At 41.5% G+C, this 15,092-nt stretch overlaps 1 protein-coding gene across 1 annotated transcript in view; it reads right to left on the bottom strand.

Annotated features, from left to right (window-relative positions):
* DLEC1 (DLEC1 cilia and flagella associated protein) overlaps positions 1-11,587 on the bottom strand; it is a 42,000-nt gene extending 30,413 nt beyond the window's left edge. Inside the window, exons 1-9 of the mRNA XM_088150899.1 lie at positions 11,457-11,587; positions 8,126-8,266; positions 7,452-7,608; positions 6,914-7,024; positions 5,780-5,979; positions 3,963-4,186; positions 2,742-2,823; positions 2,158-2,245; positions 261-434 (exon numbers count right to left, since the gene is read on the bottom strand). Coding sequence (XP_088007025.1) covers positions 261-434; positions 2,158-2,245; positions 2,742-2,823; positions 3,963-4,186; positions 5,780-5,979; positions 6,914-7,024; positions 7,452-7,608; positions 8,126-8,266; positions 11,457-11,555 — 1,276 coding nt within the window. The 5' untranslated portion in view covers positions 11,556-11,587. The remainder of the gene's footprint in view (positions 1-260; positions 435-2,157; positions 2,246-2,741; positions 2,824-3,962; positions 4,187-5,779; positions 5,980-6,913; positions 7,025-7,451; positions 7,609-8,125; positions 8,267-11,456) is intronic.
* Positions 11,588-15,092: the final 3,505 nt, after the last annotated feature.

Raw genomic sequence — 15,092 nt, 5'->3', positions numbered from 1 at the left:
AGCCCAGGGCATAGCAACATCTGGTTGGTCACTACAACAAACAGATGCTGGAGCTTTGGTCTAATCTCATATATTGAATGTTTTGATGACATCTGGAGAATTTCCCTGAAATCATCCACTCATAAAAATGACCTCTCATTATTTGGGTGGGGAAGCAGGGGAGTGCATACATTTGCTAGTGAAGCTAAACCCTTTAAAAAGCTGGAAGGCAAAGCATTACAAAAATCCTCCCACCAGTGATTGTCACATAGTCAGCTCACGGGTTAAAACAGGAGGTGGTCTTCTGCCTTGCAAAGGGACCAGGAGTGGATATGCTGCCTGGGACTCCACCAGTAAATAATCCTCATAATCTGCAAGATATTCAGGAATAAACTGGACTATGTAGAAGCAACTCATCCCAGGAGCAACAAGTCCGCCTTCACCTGGAAATTTCCCTGGAAAGAAAGGAGTTTCTTTAGAAAATTCTGATTATACATGTTGCTTGCTGACTGTAACATGGCGCCAGAATCCTGGGAACTCTTTAAATAGTATATGTGTATATGTTTGTAAGAAACAGAGACTAAAAACAGAAGCACAATGAAAGTGAGGTCACGTTGGAGGACAACATAACCGTAACAACAGATATGAAAGAGGGTTGCAAATCACTCTGCCCCCCCACCCCCACCCACAGCTTGCTGAAAAAGCTGGGTCTTCATGGCTTTTCTGAAGGCCAGCAGGGTCTGTCACAATTAATATAGTGCCATGAAGAATTGGCATTTGCATTATGATAAAACAATCTGATTTGATTTTGATTTAGCCAAGTGATTGAATCCAACCAACTATGGTTTATTTAATAAACCATGCTTAAAAATGGCTTGGGGACACAGTGGCGCAGCGGCTTAATGACGCTGAAAGTTGCCGGCCAGAAATGGCTGACGCTTCAGCGGTTCGAGTCCAGCCTTCGCGTTAAACAGGGTGAGCTCCTGTTTCCTCCCCGGTTCCTGTCAACCCAACAGGTCGAAAACTCACATGAGTAGACAAATGGGTACTCTCACTCCGGTGGGAGGAAAAATGCTGGCGGCGCCTAGCAAAAAGGAGTCAGGAGCAGTTGCCAGTAAAACGCGAAAACCGCCCTCGCCCGAAAAGGGCGCGAAGCAACGGAAACCCCGCCTCCTGCGCGCGCCAGCTGGGCTCTGCTCTAGGAAGGAGGCTCTGGCAAACCACTTCCGAAACACTTGCCTTGAAAACTGCAAGGACTCGTCCAAGCAGTCACTGCAGGGTCAGTAATGACTGAGCGCAGATTAAAAAAAAAAAAAAAGGCTTAGGACTATGTGTGAACCAGGTCAATGTGTAAGGCACTTTACCAGATGGAGGAACCAGTTCCCTTCCGTGGTGTAAAGGATTTTAGAGGTGTCGTTGGGGGAGGCATGAGTGAGCCACTGAGGAATGATTACACAGCCCCAAAACAGAAGGAAGCATGAGAAAGAAACTCAAAATAAACCTGCCTTGATCTTGTTTAGGACAGGATGGGACATAGAGAAACTTGGACAATCTTTCAAGATTCTGTTAAGAAACCCTACAATAATAAAGTAACATTCCTAGAATCGTTGCAGTGCCCGTTTCCCTCTCCTGACCTAGGGCTACTGCCCATCTTCCAACTTCTGCAGGATAACAAAGAAGGGGAGAGAAATGCACCCAGGAAAAAGAGAGGGAAATATCTCTTCGAAAAGAATACAGACCTTCTCTCAAACTCATTTCCAGGTTGGTCTAAATGACAAACCAATGTTCTAAAAGAGCAAGAGTTCCCCCGTCCCTTCAGGCTAACAAGCTTCCCTTGAGTTGAGTTTGACTCTTGAGGACGCCACAAGTGCAGCCATATCGTTTTCCTGGCAACAGCGTTAAGTGATTTGGCATTGCATTCTTCGGTTCTTTTAACTGTCTGCTCTAGTCTATCATCCTGAGATTCCTTGGTGTTTTCCCATCCACGAACTAACCAGATCTGACCTTGCTTAGCTTTTTCAAGATCAGCCAAGAATAGTCAGGTGCTGCCACCTGCTGAAGGCCTCTCTGGTGTCCCTCGAAGCAAGTTTTTCCCCTCTGGAAGCAATCCATGGAAACCACTTTTTGCCAAAACCATCTCATTAGAAATTGACATCACTGCACCTGGCAAGAACTCACCGATAACAATCGAAAAGGCAGAGGTAGCTGGAGGAATAATTCTGATGCGTTGGGATGTTGAGGTCATGTTTTGTAACTCTATAGTCATCTACGAAGAAAGAAAGATCAGAGCCAGTACAGCCCCCCAGCCCGTTTGTGACCCAGAGAGCACCCCCAAAGCACAATGCCAACTTTCAGCACCAAAATGGCTGATTTTTAAGAATGGGGGAATGAAGGGGATGCAAAATTAAGTGGGAATGGATATGTCAAGTCTCTGCAAGGCCAAGCACAGCCAATTTTATCCTTAAAATCGCACAACTACTCTCCTGCCCAAAAGAGTCTGAACACTTTTGGCACTGTTATTACTGCACACGTTCTCCACGGCCCTCAAACTTGCAAAACAATTAGTGGGGCCCTTGATTGCAAAAAGGTTGACTGTGACGTTACAATATATCTGTCCCTGAAGGAGCTCTTAAAGAAGGGTCAGTGGGTTTGATTTATTAAATGAAAAGTACCACTTTATTAAGAACTGAAGGAAAGATGTGCTGAAAGAAAGCAAGTAGCAGGCAACGTGGATATCAGAAGTTCTCCCGGGTGGCTCTTACCTCATAAACCTGGCCAACTTTGTAATCCGAAAACACCACTGCAGGCGGGTTTGATAGAAAGATGGGCACTGACTGGGAATTGCTGAAGTGAAAAAAAGGATGGTTACAAAGAGACTCAAGAGAATTCTCAGGACCGCTGCATGTTAGCCAACACTGGTTGTGCTGAACACCTATCTGAAGAGCATGGGGGTGCTTCACTGCATTGTCCCCAGAGCCTGAATTTGACCCAAGACCATCTCCAAAAACTGTATGCAGATGGTAATGTTTAACATGACAGAAGGAGAAAATTGTTAAGCCACATGAGTTGAGTAATGTGATTTAATTCATTACATTGAAATCCCTGTCATACATACTTCTGGCCCTGGTTCCACCCACTTTTCTCTTGGTCCTGCTCTCCCGTGCCACTCAGAAGATGGGTGTGGACTGAGAAAAGCCATGCTTCCTCGCTCTTGAATGTCACTGTTTTCTTTAATGAACCTGCATCAATATTAATCTAACCATAGAATGGGGCCACATTAATGAAGTTGAATCCTTTTTTATATTAGCTGAAATGGAAGAGATTATCTTTTGGTGCAGACTTAGCCCACCCCCAATGACCTCCAGATATGGGAGGCAGCAACTCCAAGATTTCAGTGGCAGCCTGGCTGAAGAAAGTTGTGGTTTTGACATCTTTGGGAATGTTTTGGAATCTGAACCCTGAAAAGCTACACAACTCCTCTATGCTTAACGTCTTGAAGCGATTCATTTCTAAAAGGCTGGGTGACTTTGGGCCAGTCTCTCTCTCTCAGCCCTACTCACATCACAGGGTTGTTGTGGGGAAAATAGAAGGAGGAAGGAGAATTAGGTATGCTTGCCACCTTGAGTTATTTATAAAAATAATAAAGGCGGGATAAAAAAAAAATCTAAAAAAAAAGGCAGAGACTATGTGCCAACTGGTGATGCTCCCACCATTGCGTGTGACAGTGAGTTTATATAAGCTGGGCTTTGAAGGCAGGATGTACTCTACCTTGCCCTGTACAGTTGCTATCAAAAGCAACAACTTTGTGTCAAGTTCCCACTTCCCTTTTTGCAACCTGCAGGCTGTATTCCCTGAGCAACATAAACATTTAGGTATAGAATGTCTTGGAATATTTGGGGGCGGGGGGGGGAAAGCATATAGATGTTAAATATCACTGGTGTAAGAACAGAAAGCACCATTTGTATGTATTTATAAAGAACTACCTTTCCATCACAAATGTTTTTCTTCCTGCTACCATCCGCTCCACCTTCTTTGGAGGCAGAATCAAGGACCTGCCTCCATGGAGTGAATTAGGTGAGAAAAAGCGAGGATTTTTCAGGAAATCGTGACGATCTTTCAGTCTCTGAAGGTACACACGATCCTTCTGCCTGTCAGCTCTGGACATTTCATTTTTCCAGATGGGTTTGCGCAAGGCTCTAGCTTTCTTCTACCATAGATGAAAGGAGAAACATGCTTTCAGATAGGCTTTTATACAAGGCTCATTCTGTATCACTGAAACTGATCACACATGCTTTGAGATTTTCAGAATCCTAGAACTGAAGGAGCCACTGAATCCACCTAGCCCAACTTCTGCTTAGCACAAGAATCCTATTTAAAGCCTCCCCAACAAGCAGGGGCTGCCCAGCCCCTGCTTGAACACATGATCCAGCAAAGGGGAGCCCATCATCTTTCTGGGTCATAAGTTTCATTCTCCAATATACAAGTGCTCTTATTTTTAGGACATTTTTTTCAGACATTCAACCAGAATTTGCCTTTCTGTAACTTGAGTCCCCTTTTTCATGTCTTGCAATCTGGAGCAGGAGGGAACAAGGTTCTTCCATGCAACATCTTTTCTAGTAGGAGAGAATCTCTGTAGCTCAGGGTTGAACTGTGGAGTCCTTGGGGCTCTCTGAGCTAGTTTTTTGCTTGCAGATATTTCATTACCCAACTAGGTAACATCTTCAGTGCGCTTACCTAGTTGGGTAATGAAACGTCTGCAAGCAAAAAACCAGAGCCCCAAGGATTCCAACATCTTTTCTGCATTTGAAGCAGGCACTCACATTTCCTTTTAGTTACGCTCAAGACACATAAGTTATATTTGTCAACTGCTCTTCTGTTTTGGAAAGAATATCTCTACAAATCATATAACTAGTAGTCAGAAATTTTTTTTAAAAAGGAAATGGGCAGTCAAAGTCTGTTGAAAGTTATGATCCTGCATATATTTGCTTGAGGGTGAGCACCAGGAATCCAGTGGTTGTTGAGAATGACAGTGGGATTAACATGAATCAGTACAAATTGATTATAGCAAAGACTGGGTGTAGTTTTAGTATCAGAAGGATTGGACTCCTCACACACAAAAAGGCCTATTTTTGAGCCTAAAAAAGCTACACACTCCTGCAGTAAATGTAAAAATTCTACTATGCATTTATCAGGGTCTCCTATAAACTGTTGTTCTCTTTTAAGCACCCAGCCCACAGGATAAGCAGGGGCTTTATTTATTTATTTACAAATCAAATTTATATGCAGCCTATACTATATACAGTAAGTGACTCTAGGCAGCTCACAGATAAAATAAAATGATAATGATTAAATTTATAAATATAATGATTTGATACAACTAGGAAATTAGGCTGATTAAGCTGTCATCCCACTTTCCATCCAATTTTATTCTAATTATATAAATATGCATCTTGTAGGCATGGAAGCTGGATTTAACAATACAGTATTTTAGATTTCAAAACTGCTATTTACATCTTTTTTTTTAAAAAACAGGTACAAAGCTGCTGATGGAGAACAAGCAATGCAGTTAAGGGGCCTTAAGGCACCCCAGACATTTCCTTCAGTTTCACCCATAATCCCCCACAAGGAGCCCACAGATTAAAGGCACAAGAAATAGAAAAGGTTGTACTTACTAAAAAAAGAGAAAATGGCATCATGAGCCTGAGAAAGATTAACCTGATCACATCATGACAAGGCTGTTCTGTGGGACTGATCAGGAGACAATGTTAAAGCAGTAACAAAATAAAAATAGAGACCGTACCTTACAGAATGATGGCATAGTTACATCTAGAAAATCAGTATCTGAAGACTCCAGAGTCAAACTGGACAAAGATACATCTGGAAGACTTGCCCATAGCTTTTTCATGCGTGGGCTTTCCTTGAACTGGAGAATTTCTGAATCATCAGGAACGTGGTGTATACGAACAAGAGTTTCTTTCAAATAGCCAGGTTCTGAGATATCTGCATTTAAAGGAGAGAGGAGTAAGTTTAGACAGCACTAGAAACAGAAGGGGCATACAGACATGTATACTTACTGTACTATTCCCTTTCAGGGTAACCCATGTTACGCAGAACACAAGAAAGGAGCATACCAAGGAAATTAAAGGCAGGAGATAAGAAAATGAAATACAACTAGATCTAGTTTACACCAGCCCAATTCATGTTTTTCATAGGTTGCAGTAAATCATCTGAATTTCCTTGGATTTTAAAATGACAAGCTTGCTTGCTTTCTAAAAAGGAGGAAGGAAGGAAGGAAGGAAGGAAGGAAGGAAGGAAGGAAGGAAGGAAGGAAGGAAGGAAGGAAGGAAGGAAGGAAGGAAGGAAGGAAGGAAGGAAGGAGGAAGAAGGAAGAAGGAAGAAGGAAGGAAAGAGGGAGGGAGGAAAGAAGGAAGAAGGAAGAAGGAAGGAAAGAGGGAGGGAGGGAAGGAGGAAGGAGGGAGGGAGGAGGGAGGAAGGAACGAGGGAGGGAGTGAGGGAGGAAGGAAGGAAGAAGAAGGAAGAAGAAGGAAGAAGAAGGAAGAAGGAAGGAAGGAAAAGGGAGGGAGGGAGGGAGGGAGGGGGGGAGGAGGAAGGAAGGAAGGAAGGAAGGAAGGAAGGAAGGAAGGAAGGAAGGAAGGAAGGAAGGAAGGAAGGAAGGAAGGAAGGAAGGAAGGAAGGAAATGAAGGGAAGCAAGCAAACAATACACTACCAATAATGATACATAAAGTCTTCGTGTGTGTGTGTGTGTGTACACATACACACACACACAAAATTTTTACACAATGGCTTCAATAAGTGGTAACCATTTTTCATTGCATTTGCCCATACATGCATTTAAAAACTAACAATTTCATACACTTTCAGGCATTACCATACACCGTGTCCTTGGACAGTCAGGTCAGTCTCTTTAGTTACCTTTCGGAGCGCGGGTAACAACTACTGGATCTGTGATGTAATCTTCAGGACAGATTAAATGGTGCTTCTTGAGAAGTGCATCATCCACACACCATCGGAAGGTAGATTTCACTAGGGACATGTGCATTTAAGGGAGGTAAGTGTCTGGAAATAAGCTGTTTCCATTACTGCGACATACAGAAGAAGAGGATAATATTTTGGAAGGGAAGCGGAGGCCAGGAATCGATTTTCACGCCCCCCAAAAAAGGAGCAATAGCTCTGGAGGCAGATAATTTTCACAGGAATTATCCTGGGGTGAAAAGTGGGAGCAGAGGGCTAAAAAGACTGCTTCTTTTGCTTCTTCATCCTAATTCTGATTCTTCAAATTTTATAGTGAACCAACCAAACAGGATTCCTCTGCCTGGCATCAATGCCCCCCGTACTAACAAGGTCAAATCAAATCCTTCCTAATGCCTTTCTTGTGAACCAAAGGGCATTTTCCTTTGGTTTGAGTGATATTAGAATAAAACGGAACATGGAAAATGTTCATTCCCTTCACCTGGTGGCAATGCAGCTTGACAGGCGGCTTCTGGAACTCCGGTCTCATACAAGCTCAAGAGCCTTTCCTCTTCTGCAGTGGCCCGTGCCCTCGCCTGGATGATGTGTTTCTCTAGCATCTTTGCCTCCTTCAGTCGGTGACTATATTCTGCACGGACCTATTATGGGCATGGTTCACATTCAGTTATGGATTTGTTTATCTGACATCAAAGTACAAATCTTTTATATTACAGTATATCCAAAAGAAGAAAAAAAGAAGAAAAAGGAGAATCCTGCTGGAGACAGAAACTTCTGCTCTGGTTTAGTACGGCGGTTTATAACTCTTATTCTAATTATGTGATATAAGTAATAAACATATAATATTTGTGTATTGTGTGTCTGTGTGTACTGAATTACTTTGGTAACTGTAGGATATATATATCATTACATTTTTACTAAAAAAACATGTAACATCACACTGGCTATGGACGGATGGATGGATGGATGGATGGATCTCTCTCTCTCTCTCATCCATCCATCCATCCATCCATCCATCCATCCATCCATCCATCCATCCATCCTATAGTTACCAAAGTAATTCAATTCTGAACAGCCATAAAGCAGACCATTCTACAAGCTTAAATCACCACATTCAACTAATACGTTTTTCTGACTAGAGCTGAGTGGAAACTTTACCTTTCGCAACTCTTCCACAAAGTATTCATGATGGGGATTTTTTCCTCCACGGGATTTGATCATATTATCCACCATATCGGCTGCTATCACCTCTGAAGTATATAAGTTCTTAAAGACACTGGTTAGCACATGGGAAATGTCCTGGGTGGGGATAAGGGGAGACATAATCAGAAACTGATACAGATGTGGAAATATTTGATGGTGATCCTATAATAAGAGTGACCGCATATGAGATTTCATGTCATTTCATGTCAACAGTAAAATGGACTCAAGAGAAAATACTACAGTAAAATAACTTCATATTTTCTAATGGCCCAGCATCTTGAAAACTGGCTTAAAGCAAACTTCAAGTTGAAAGTTACAATGCATACACTTTCAGCATTAAAAACCTTGAGCATACATTCAAATAAACTAAGTTGACAGTATAATGACAATGATTTTACAGCTGAGTTTCTTGCTATCATGCAGAGTAACTACAGATTACAATGACAGAAAATAACTTTTATTTCAAATTAATGAGGCATATCTTTTTTCATTCAGTCTAAACTACATACAGAGTTGCTTTCATTCACTGCTGCTGAGTTCTGATGGTATGGAAAAAATAGCTTGCCTATTCACCTTCAACATTGTTTATAACATGAAACTATCTTTGAGGATTCCTTAGAAGCTCCAGCTAGTGAAAAAAAAACAATCATTACATTTTTATTGAGCCTAAAAAAACATGTAACATCACACCGGTTTCCAAGCTAAGTTCAAAACATTTATGTCCATATGTAAAATGCTAAAATTATGAACTCAATATTCAGGACCTTCTATGTTCATGTACAATGTGTAAATTCATATAGAAGATGGGGCAGAATTGTTGAGTTGTTCCAGAAGACAGGTTGGCTTTAAATTACAAAAAAGATCTGAGTTGGACATCAGAAACAATTTTCTAACAGTAAGAGCTGTCAGCCATGGAACAGACTCCTGGAAGTTATTGCTTCTCTTTCGTATGCTCAGAATCTTTGGGAATGAGCAACATATAAACTGAAGCAAATACATTAATAAAGGAATGTTTCTGGGTACTCACTAGGATTTTCTTACAATTACAATTAGTTTTATGAGATACAAGTCGGGGGGAGAGTAATTACTCTTTGGGCTCTCAAAAATTTGAGTGGGTCTTTGGAATTCAATCCATAGGGGTTGTATGGAGTAGTTGTCAATTTCATAAAATTTATGTTCCTGGATTCATCATCCCTGGAGATGCTGCTTTACCTGAAAGCTCAGATTTCTAGAGGCTGGCTAGAATCGATGGCTAAAAAGGACCCCCTACTGCATATGGCCAAAGGTCAACCAAATATACAGCAATCTAAAATCAGAAACTTCCACCATTTTTTTTTAATGTGGCTACCGTGCGGGCTCCCATCTTTAAGTAAGAACACCAGCACCGAACCAAAAGAAGCTAATTCTTCCTCCACGCAAGCACAATGTTTTGATTCAAGTCCTTCCTTCCAACTAATCAACAGTTTTCCCCAGTGGACAAGTACTGGAAAATTTTAAAAATGGAACAAAGACCAAGCCCTCCTCTTCCTGCAGCAACACAAGCGATCCAATCCAATCATTCCTAAAATGTTTTGCTTCATTCTTTAAAAAAAAAAAATGCAGGAAATCCTGATCACAAAGCTTCCCTCTCCTGCATCTGGGCCAACTTTGGTGGCTGGTTATATTTTACAAGCTTGCAGGCAGCTCTGGAAGCAGACTGTTAAAGATAAGGGAGCTTGTCCAGGAAAAAAAATTATTATAGTTGGTCGCATAGTCAGCCAGATGTTTAGACTGGATTTGGCATTTTTGTCCACCTATCGAGTCCTTCCCAAGGACCTGGGATAGGCAGATGTTGTTGTCTGATGGGGTTAAAGGGATCATCGCAGGATGGAAGCTGTTCCAAGTAAAGCTACCTTTTGCAAAGGACTGATGGGGATTTGGTCAATGCTGATGGTCTTCCAATGGTGCTCCAGATGTTTTGGGATTGTACCTAAGGCACCTATAGCTATTGGTGCTATCTTTGCTTTCTTTTGCCATAGTTGTTCTACTTCTATTTGCAGGTCTTTGTATTTTGTGATTTTCTCCAGTTGTTTCCCTTCTATTCAGCTGTCTCCAGGCATTGCAATGTCTGCTATCCAGACTTTTTTGTCTTTCTTATCAACAATTGTTAAGTCTGGGTGTTATGTGGCAGGAGGAGGGTGATGATGATGATGATTTAAAACATACTTCTAAAAGATCTTAAATACAAAAGCCAGTCTGGTGTGGTGGTGAAGCAGGGAAGCCATAGGCAGAAACCCAGCTGGGTGACTTTGGGCCAGTCCATCTCTTTCAGCCCTGCCCACCTCACAGGGTTATTGTTGTGTGGAAAATAGGAAGTGGGAGCATTATGCACAACACCTTGAATTGTTCAAAAGTGGAATATAAATCCATTAATAGTGAAGGTGGTAATGGGATTGCCCAGCCTTCAACATTTTACAGATGAAAATAGAGCCCTTTCTCTATCATAAGTTTAGATCACTCATTCATTTTTTAATAAACTTTCTGGCTAACTTTTCTCTTTCTTTCTTTCTTTCTTTCTTTCTTTCTTTCTTTCTTTCTTTCTTTCTTTCTTTCTTTCTTTCTTTCTTTCTTTCTTTCTCTTTCTCATTCTCTCTCTCTCTCGTCTTTTTTTCCTGCTGTAATTTAATCACTGCCCAGAGTGAGTCAGGCAGCATATAAATTTAATAAATTATTATTAATCATCCTTCACTGTGGTCCTTATCCCCTTGAAGTCAAAGCATTTACAATACTTTCTGAAAAAAAGGGGTGTGTTTAACTCACCAGTGCAACAACCTGCTTTCTAAAATCAGCATATTTTAAAGACAAAAAACCCAACTTTCTCTCCTTTTTTTTTAATAAATTGGGGATTTTTAAAAAATTTCTCTCCAATGCCCAGAGTTCCTCCCATAAATGGGTGCCGATACAGATGGGTTAAATACAATCAAATCATCAATAAAACGGATTAGGAAGGTTCCTCCCGCCCGCCCTCCCTCCCCCCCATGTGCTGCAGGTAGGCTGAGAAAGCACTCTGCACATGCCCAGGAACCCTCTGCCTCGGGTGCCTAAAGTACCATCCCGGGGTCTATGGGGGCATCTGGGCACAGGAAAGACACTACAAATGGCACTCTGCCCATGCTCAGAGGTGAGGTGCTTTGTCACCCCTGGCAAGATGCCAAAGAAGAAACGCCTCCCTGGAAATGAGGGGCGTTTGCAAGGGAACTAAGGACGGAGGGCGCGGCGGTGAGAGCGGGAGCGGCTCTTCCTTCACCTGCGTCAGCTCTGAGGCGGGCCTGTGCCTGTACATGTAGGGCTCGAGGCTCTGGCAAGCCCTGGCGTCCGCCGCGCCCCTTTCCTCGCCGGGCAGCATCTTCGCGCAGCGCCCTTTCCCGGTTGCTAAGGGCCCGCTTTCTGAGAAACGAAAACCGGGCCCTTAGCAACAGCCACTTCCGCTCCCTTCCGGAAGTCACGATTCACTCCCCCCTGCCTCCGAACTCCCGTCTTCGCCAATCTGGCGCGGTTAATCCCGTCGCTGGACTACCATTCCCAGAATACATAGTCAGCGCGCTGGGGTTTGTGGGAAATGTAGGCGCACATGCATCGAGTGGCTCTCAGGATGGGTGAAAGTGAACAACCTGATTTATCCATAACGTGTCTGATTTGGCTGTGTGAGAATGGCCCTTCCAGGACTTGTGTCGAGCGAAACTGAATTGTTTCTACCGTGGTGGGTTGAGCAAGCCAGAGAAGCTTGATTCATAAATAACGCAAAGCCATAAACCCTGGTTTACAATTTGTAAGGACCGGATTCGCATATCACACTTATGCAAAACTGAACAAATTGCATTTTGCCTTACTGCAGTCTATGAGCCCATACATTTGGCCACCCCCTATCTACCATGAGTAAACTAAAAACACAGAAGATCCCTCTAATTGCATTTAATTATACTGTAATTTGCATGGTTCATGTTTGTCTAATTTAGAGAATTTTAAATTAAAAGGCACAGCAAATATTTAATTTTTTTAAAGGTGGAAGTGCAACTAGAAGACACTGCTAATTTTATCCACTAAAAGCCTACGTTCCAGATCCGTTTTGATACCCATGTATCCCCTTTGTTTTTAAATAGAAGTTAATTAAAGATACATGGATGCCAAAGCATAAATCCAAACTTATAACATTTATAGTTTTTTTATTGGATTTCCCTCATGTAGGAGCTCAAGGCATGGAACTCCCTCCTCCTACTTTTTCCCACTACAACAACACTGTAAGGTAGGTTGGACTAAGAAAGACTAATCCAAAATCTGCCAGGGAGCTTCTGTGCTTAAACTTAGATCTCCCCCATGCCAGTCCTACACCTTCACCACGTTGACTTACTTCAAACACATTTGTCCCAATTGGAAGGACAAATCTTTTGGGAAGACAAGAATAATAAGAATATTTAACTTTTGCACAGCATGTTCAGGAGCTTTAGGCACTCCCTTGCGCCAAAAAGGGAGATTAAGAGTATTTTTTATAATAACTGTATTAATTTTTTAAAAAAAGGAACAGTAAAAACTAACAAAAACTAATATTAAGAGAAAGAATTAAAAAAAAGAAAAGAAACAACAAAGGAAAAAAAGAATTGACTTCCAACCTTCCTTGCAACAGATATGTAACAATATACATCAAATTCTTACTCTAAATTTAAAATATCTTCCATTATTTCTAGTAACCCATATTATTTTTAATCTTAAAATCCACAGAACATAATTTCATTTTTTTCTGTTTCCTGCAAAAAGTCCAACAGAAGTTTCCAGTTAGCATTAAAATTACACAATGTCTTATCTCAAATCAAAGCTGTCAATTTCATCATCTCAGTCAGCTCCATCATCTTCACCATCCACTCCTCCACTGTAGATAATGTCTTACCTTTCCACCTCTGTGCATATAAAGGCCTTGCTGCTATTATCATATATAAAAACAAGTTCCATGAGTTTTTTCCAACTGTTTATCCATCGAACCCAAAGGAAAGTCTCTGCTTTTATTGAATATTAATCTTTAAAATCTTCTGTATGCAAATATGTATCTCATTCCAAAATTCCAAAACAAACTGATGGATCATTGAACAAATCAACCCAGAATTCTCACGCAAGGCACAAATGATCTGACTCAGATTATCCTACTTTGGACATGTATGAAGACCTAGATCTCTGGAGAAGTCTATAATGTTGGGAAAGATGGAAGGAAGGAGAAGAGGACAATCAACATCAAGGTGGATGGACTCAGTTACAGTGGTGATGGGGGCACTGTTGCAAGACCTGAAGGACCAGGTTGGGGATAGATCATCATGGCAAAGACCTATTTATGTGGTCGCTAAGAGTCAACAACAACTTGATGGCATGTAATCTATCAATCAATCACACATCAGCAAGATATTGTTGAAAATCCTTCAGAAAACAATAGAGCCATATATGGAGAAAGAAGTGGTAACTGAACAGAAAGGCTTCTGAAGGAACTGGGTCATATAGCTCATATTAGGTGGACGACGGAAACAGCAAGAGAATATCAAAAATACCTTGTTTTTATTTTAATTTAAATTGGTTGTTTTAATGGTTTTTATATACTCTTGATTATTACTATGTATGCCGCCCAGAGTCACTACATGAGATGGGCGGCTATACAAATGTGATTAAATAAATAGAAAATAAATACATAAATAAATCTCTCTACTCCAAAACTTTTGATTGCATTGATCATTCAAGATTTTAAAAGCCTCTCAAAGCAATGGGTAGACCCACGCATCTGGTTCTTCGGTTAAAAAAATCTCTATAATAGCTGCTGTGAAAACAGAATTTAGTCACCCCAAATAGATTACTATTGGAAAAAAGTCTGACAGATCTGCATTCTCTCACCATATCCATTCCGTCTATACACTGAATACATTTCATGCGCCGCCGGGTCTCGAAGAACTGAAGGTCGGTGTCAAAATCGGTGGGAGCAAACATCAATAACCTGAGGTACATGGATGACCCTACAGTAACTGAAGAAGACTGAAGAACGATCTTTCTGAAAGGTGAATGGAAGAGTGAGAAGGCTGGGCTTTCTCTGAAGATCAAGACAATAAAGATCATGTCTAGCAGAAAACTAGAGGAATTTAAGATTCGTGCTACCACCTTCTCTATGCAGCAGTGTTCTTGTTGGTTGGCTTTATTCCACTGGCCCTGCGTACCATCTCTGGAGAGGACACAATCCTCTAGGTCAGGGTTCCTCAACCTCAGCAACTTTAAGATGGGTGGACTTCAACTCCCAGAATTCCCCAGCCAGCATGGCTGGCTGGGGAATTCTAGGAGTTGAAGTCCACCCATCTTAAAGTTGCTGAGGTTGAGGAACCCTGCCCTAGGTGGTCTCTTTGTTGCTTTATTTGGGCCTGCTGGTGCTTTAAACTAATCGGATGACTCTCTGGCTGCAGAAAAAACAAGCCTATTTATTATTGTAGTACCTTGCCTCTGAAAAGTATCTGGGGAGGAGTTCATGAGCTCAATTCTATACTTGTGCATAAGCATGCACGTACACATTCTTGCTCTGAAGGCACTTGTGCGATTGATTAAGCTGACCAAAGAAGACCTTCTTGGTCATGTCAAAAGAATGTGACATTTCAGGATGGTCCAGAAGATGTCCCCAGTTGGGTGCCATTTAGACACCCATTAAGAACCGGACTGGCAGCATTTCAGAAGAAAGAAAATAAAAGAAAAAGAGAGAAAGAGAAGAGAGGCAGAAATCATTCTCGCTTTGTCAACCAGTTACTGATGTCTTCATGCAGATACGTTCTCTGCTCATGGCTGCAAGCACAGAACATGATCCATGCTTCTTTGTTTCATGAAGGAAATAATAAAATCATCTGCTTTTATCTGATTTCGGCCTCTACGCAAC

Source organism: Python bivittatus, unplaced genomic scaffold (genome assembly GCF_059951505.1).
Source record: "Python bivittatus isolate LINGU-HERP-01145 unplaced genomic scaffold, Pbiv_v1 ctg000610_np1212, whole genome shotgun sequence".
NCBI lineage: Eukaryota > Metazoa > Chordata > Lepidosauria > Squamata > Pythonidae > Python > Python bivittatus.
Note: the sequence above shows the minus strand (reverse complement) of the source record. Positions and strands in the feature narration are given on the sequence as shown.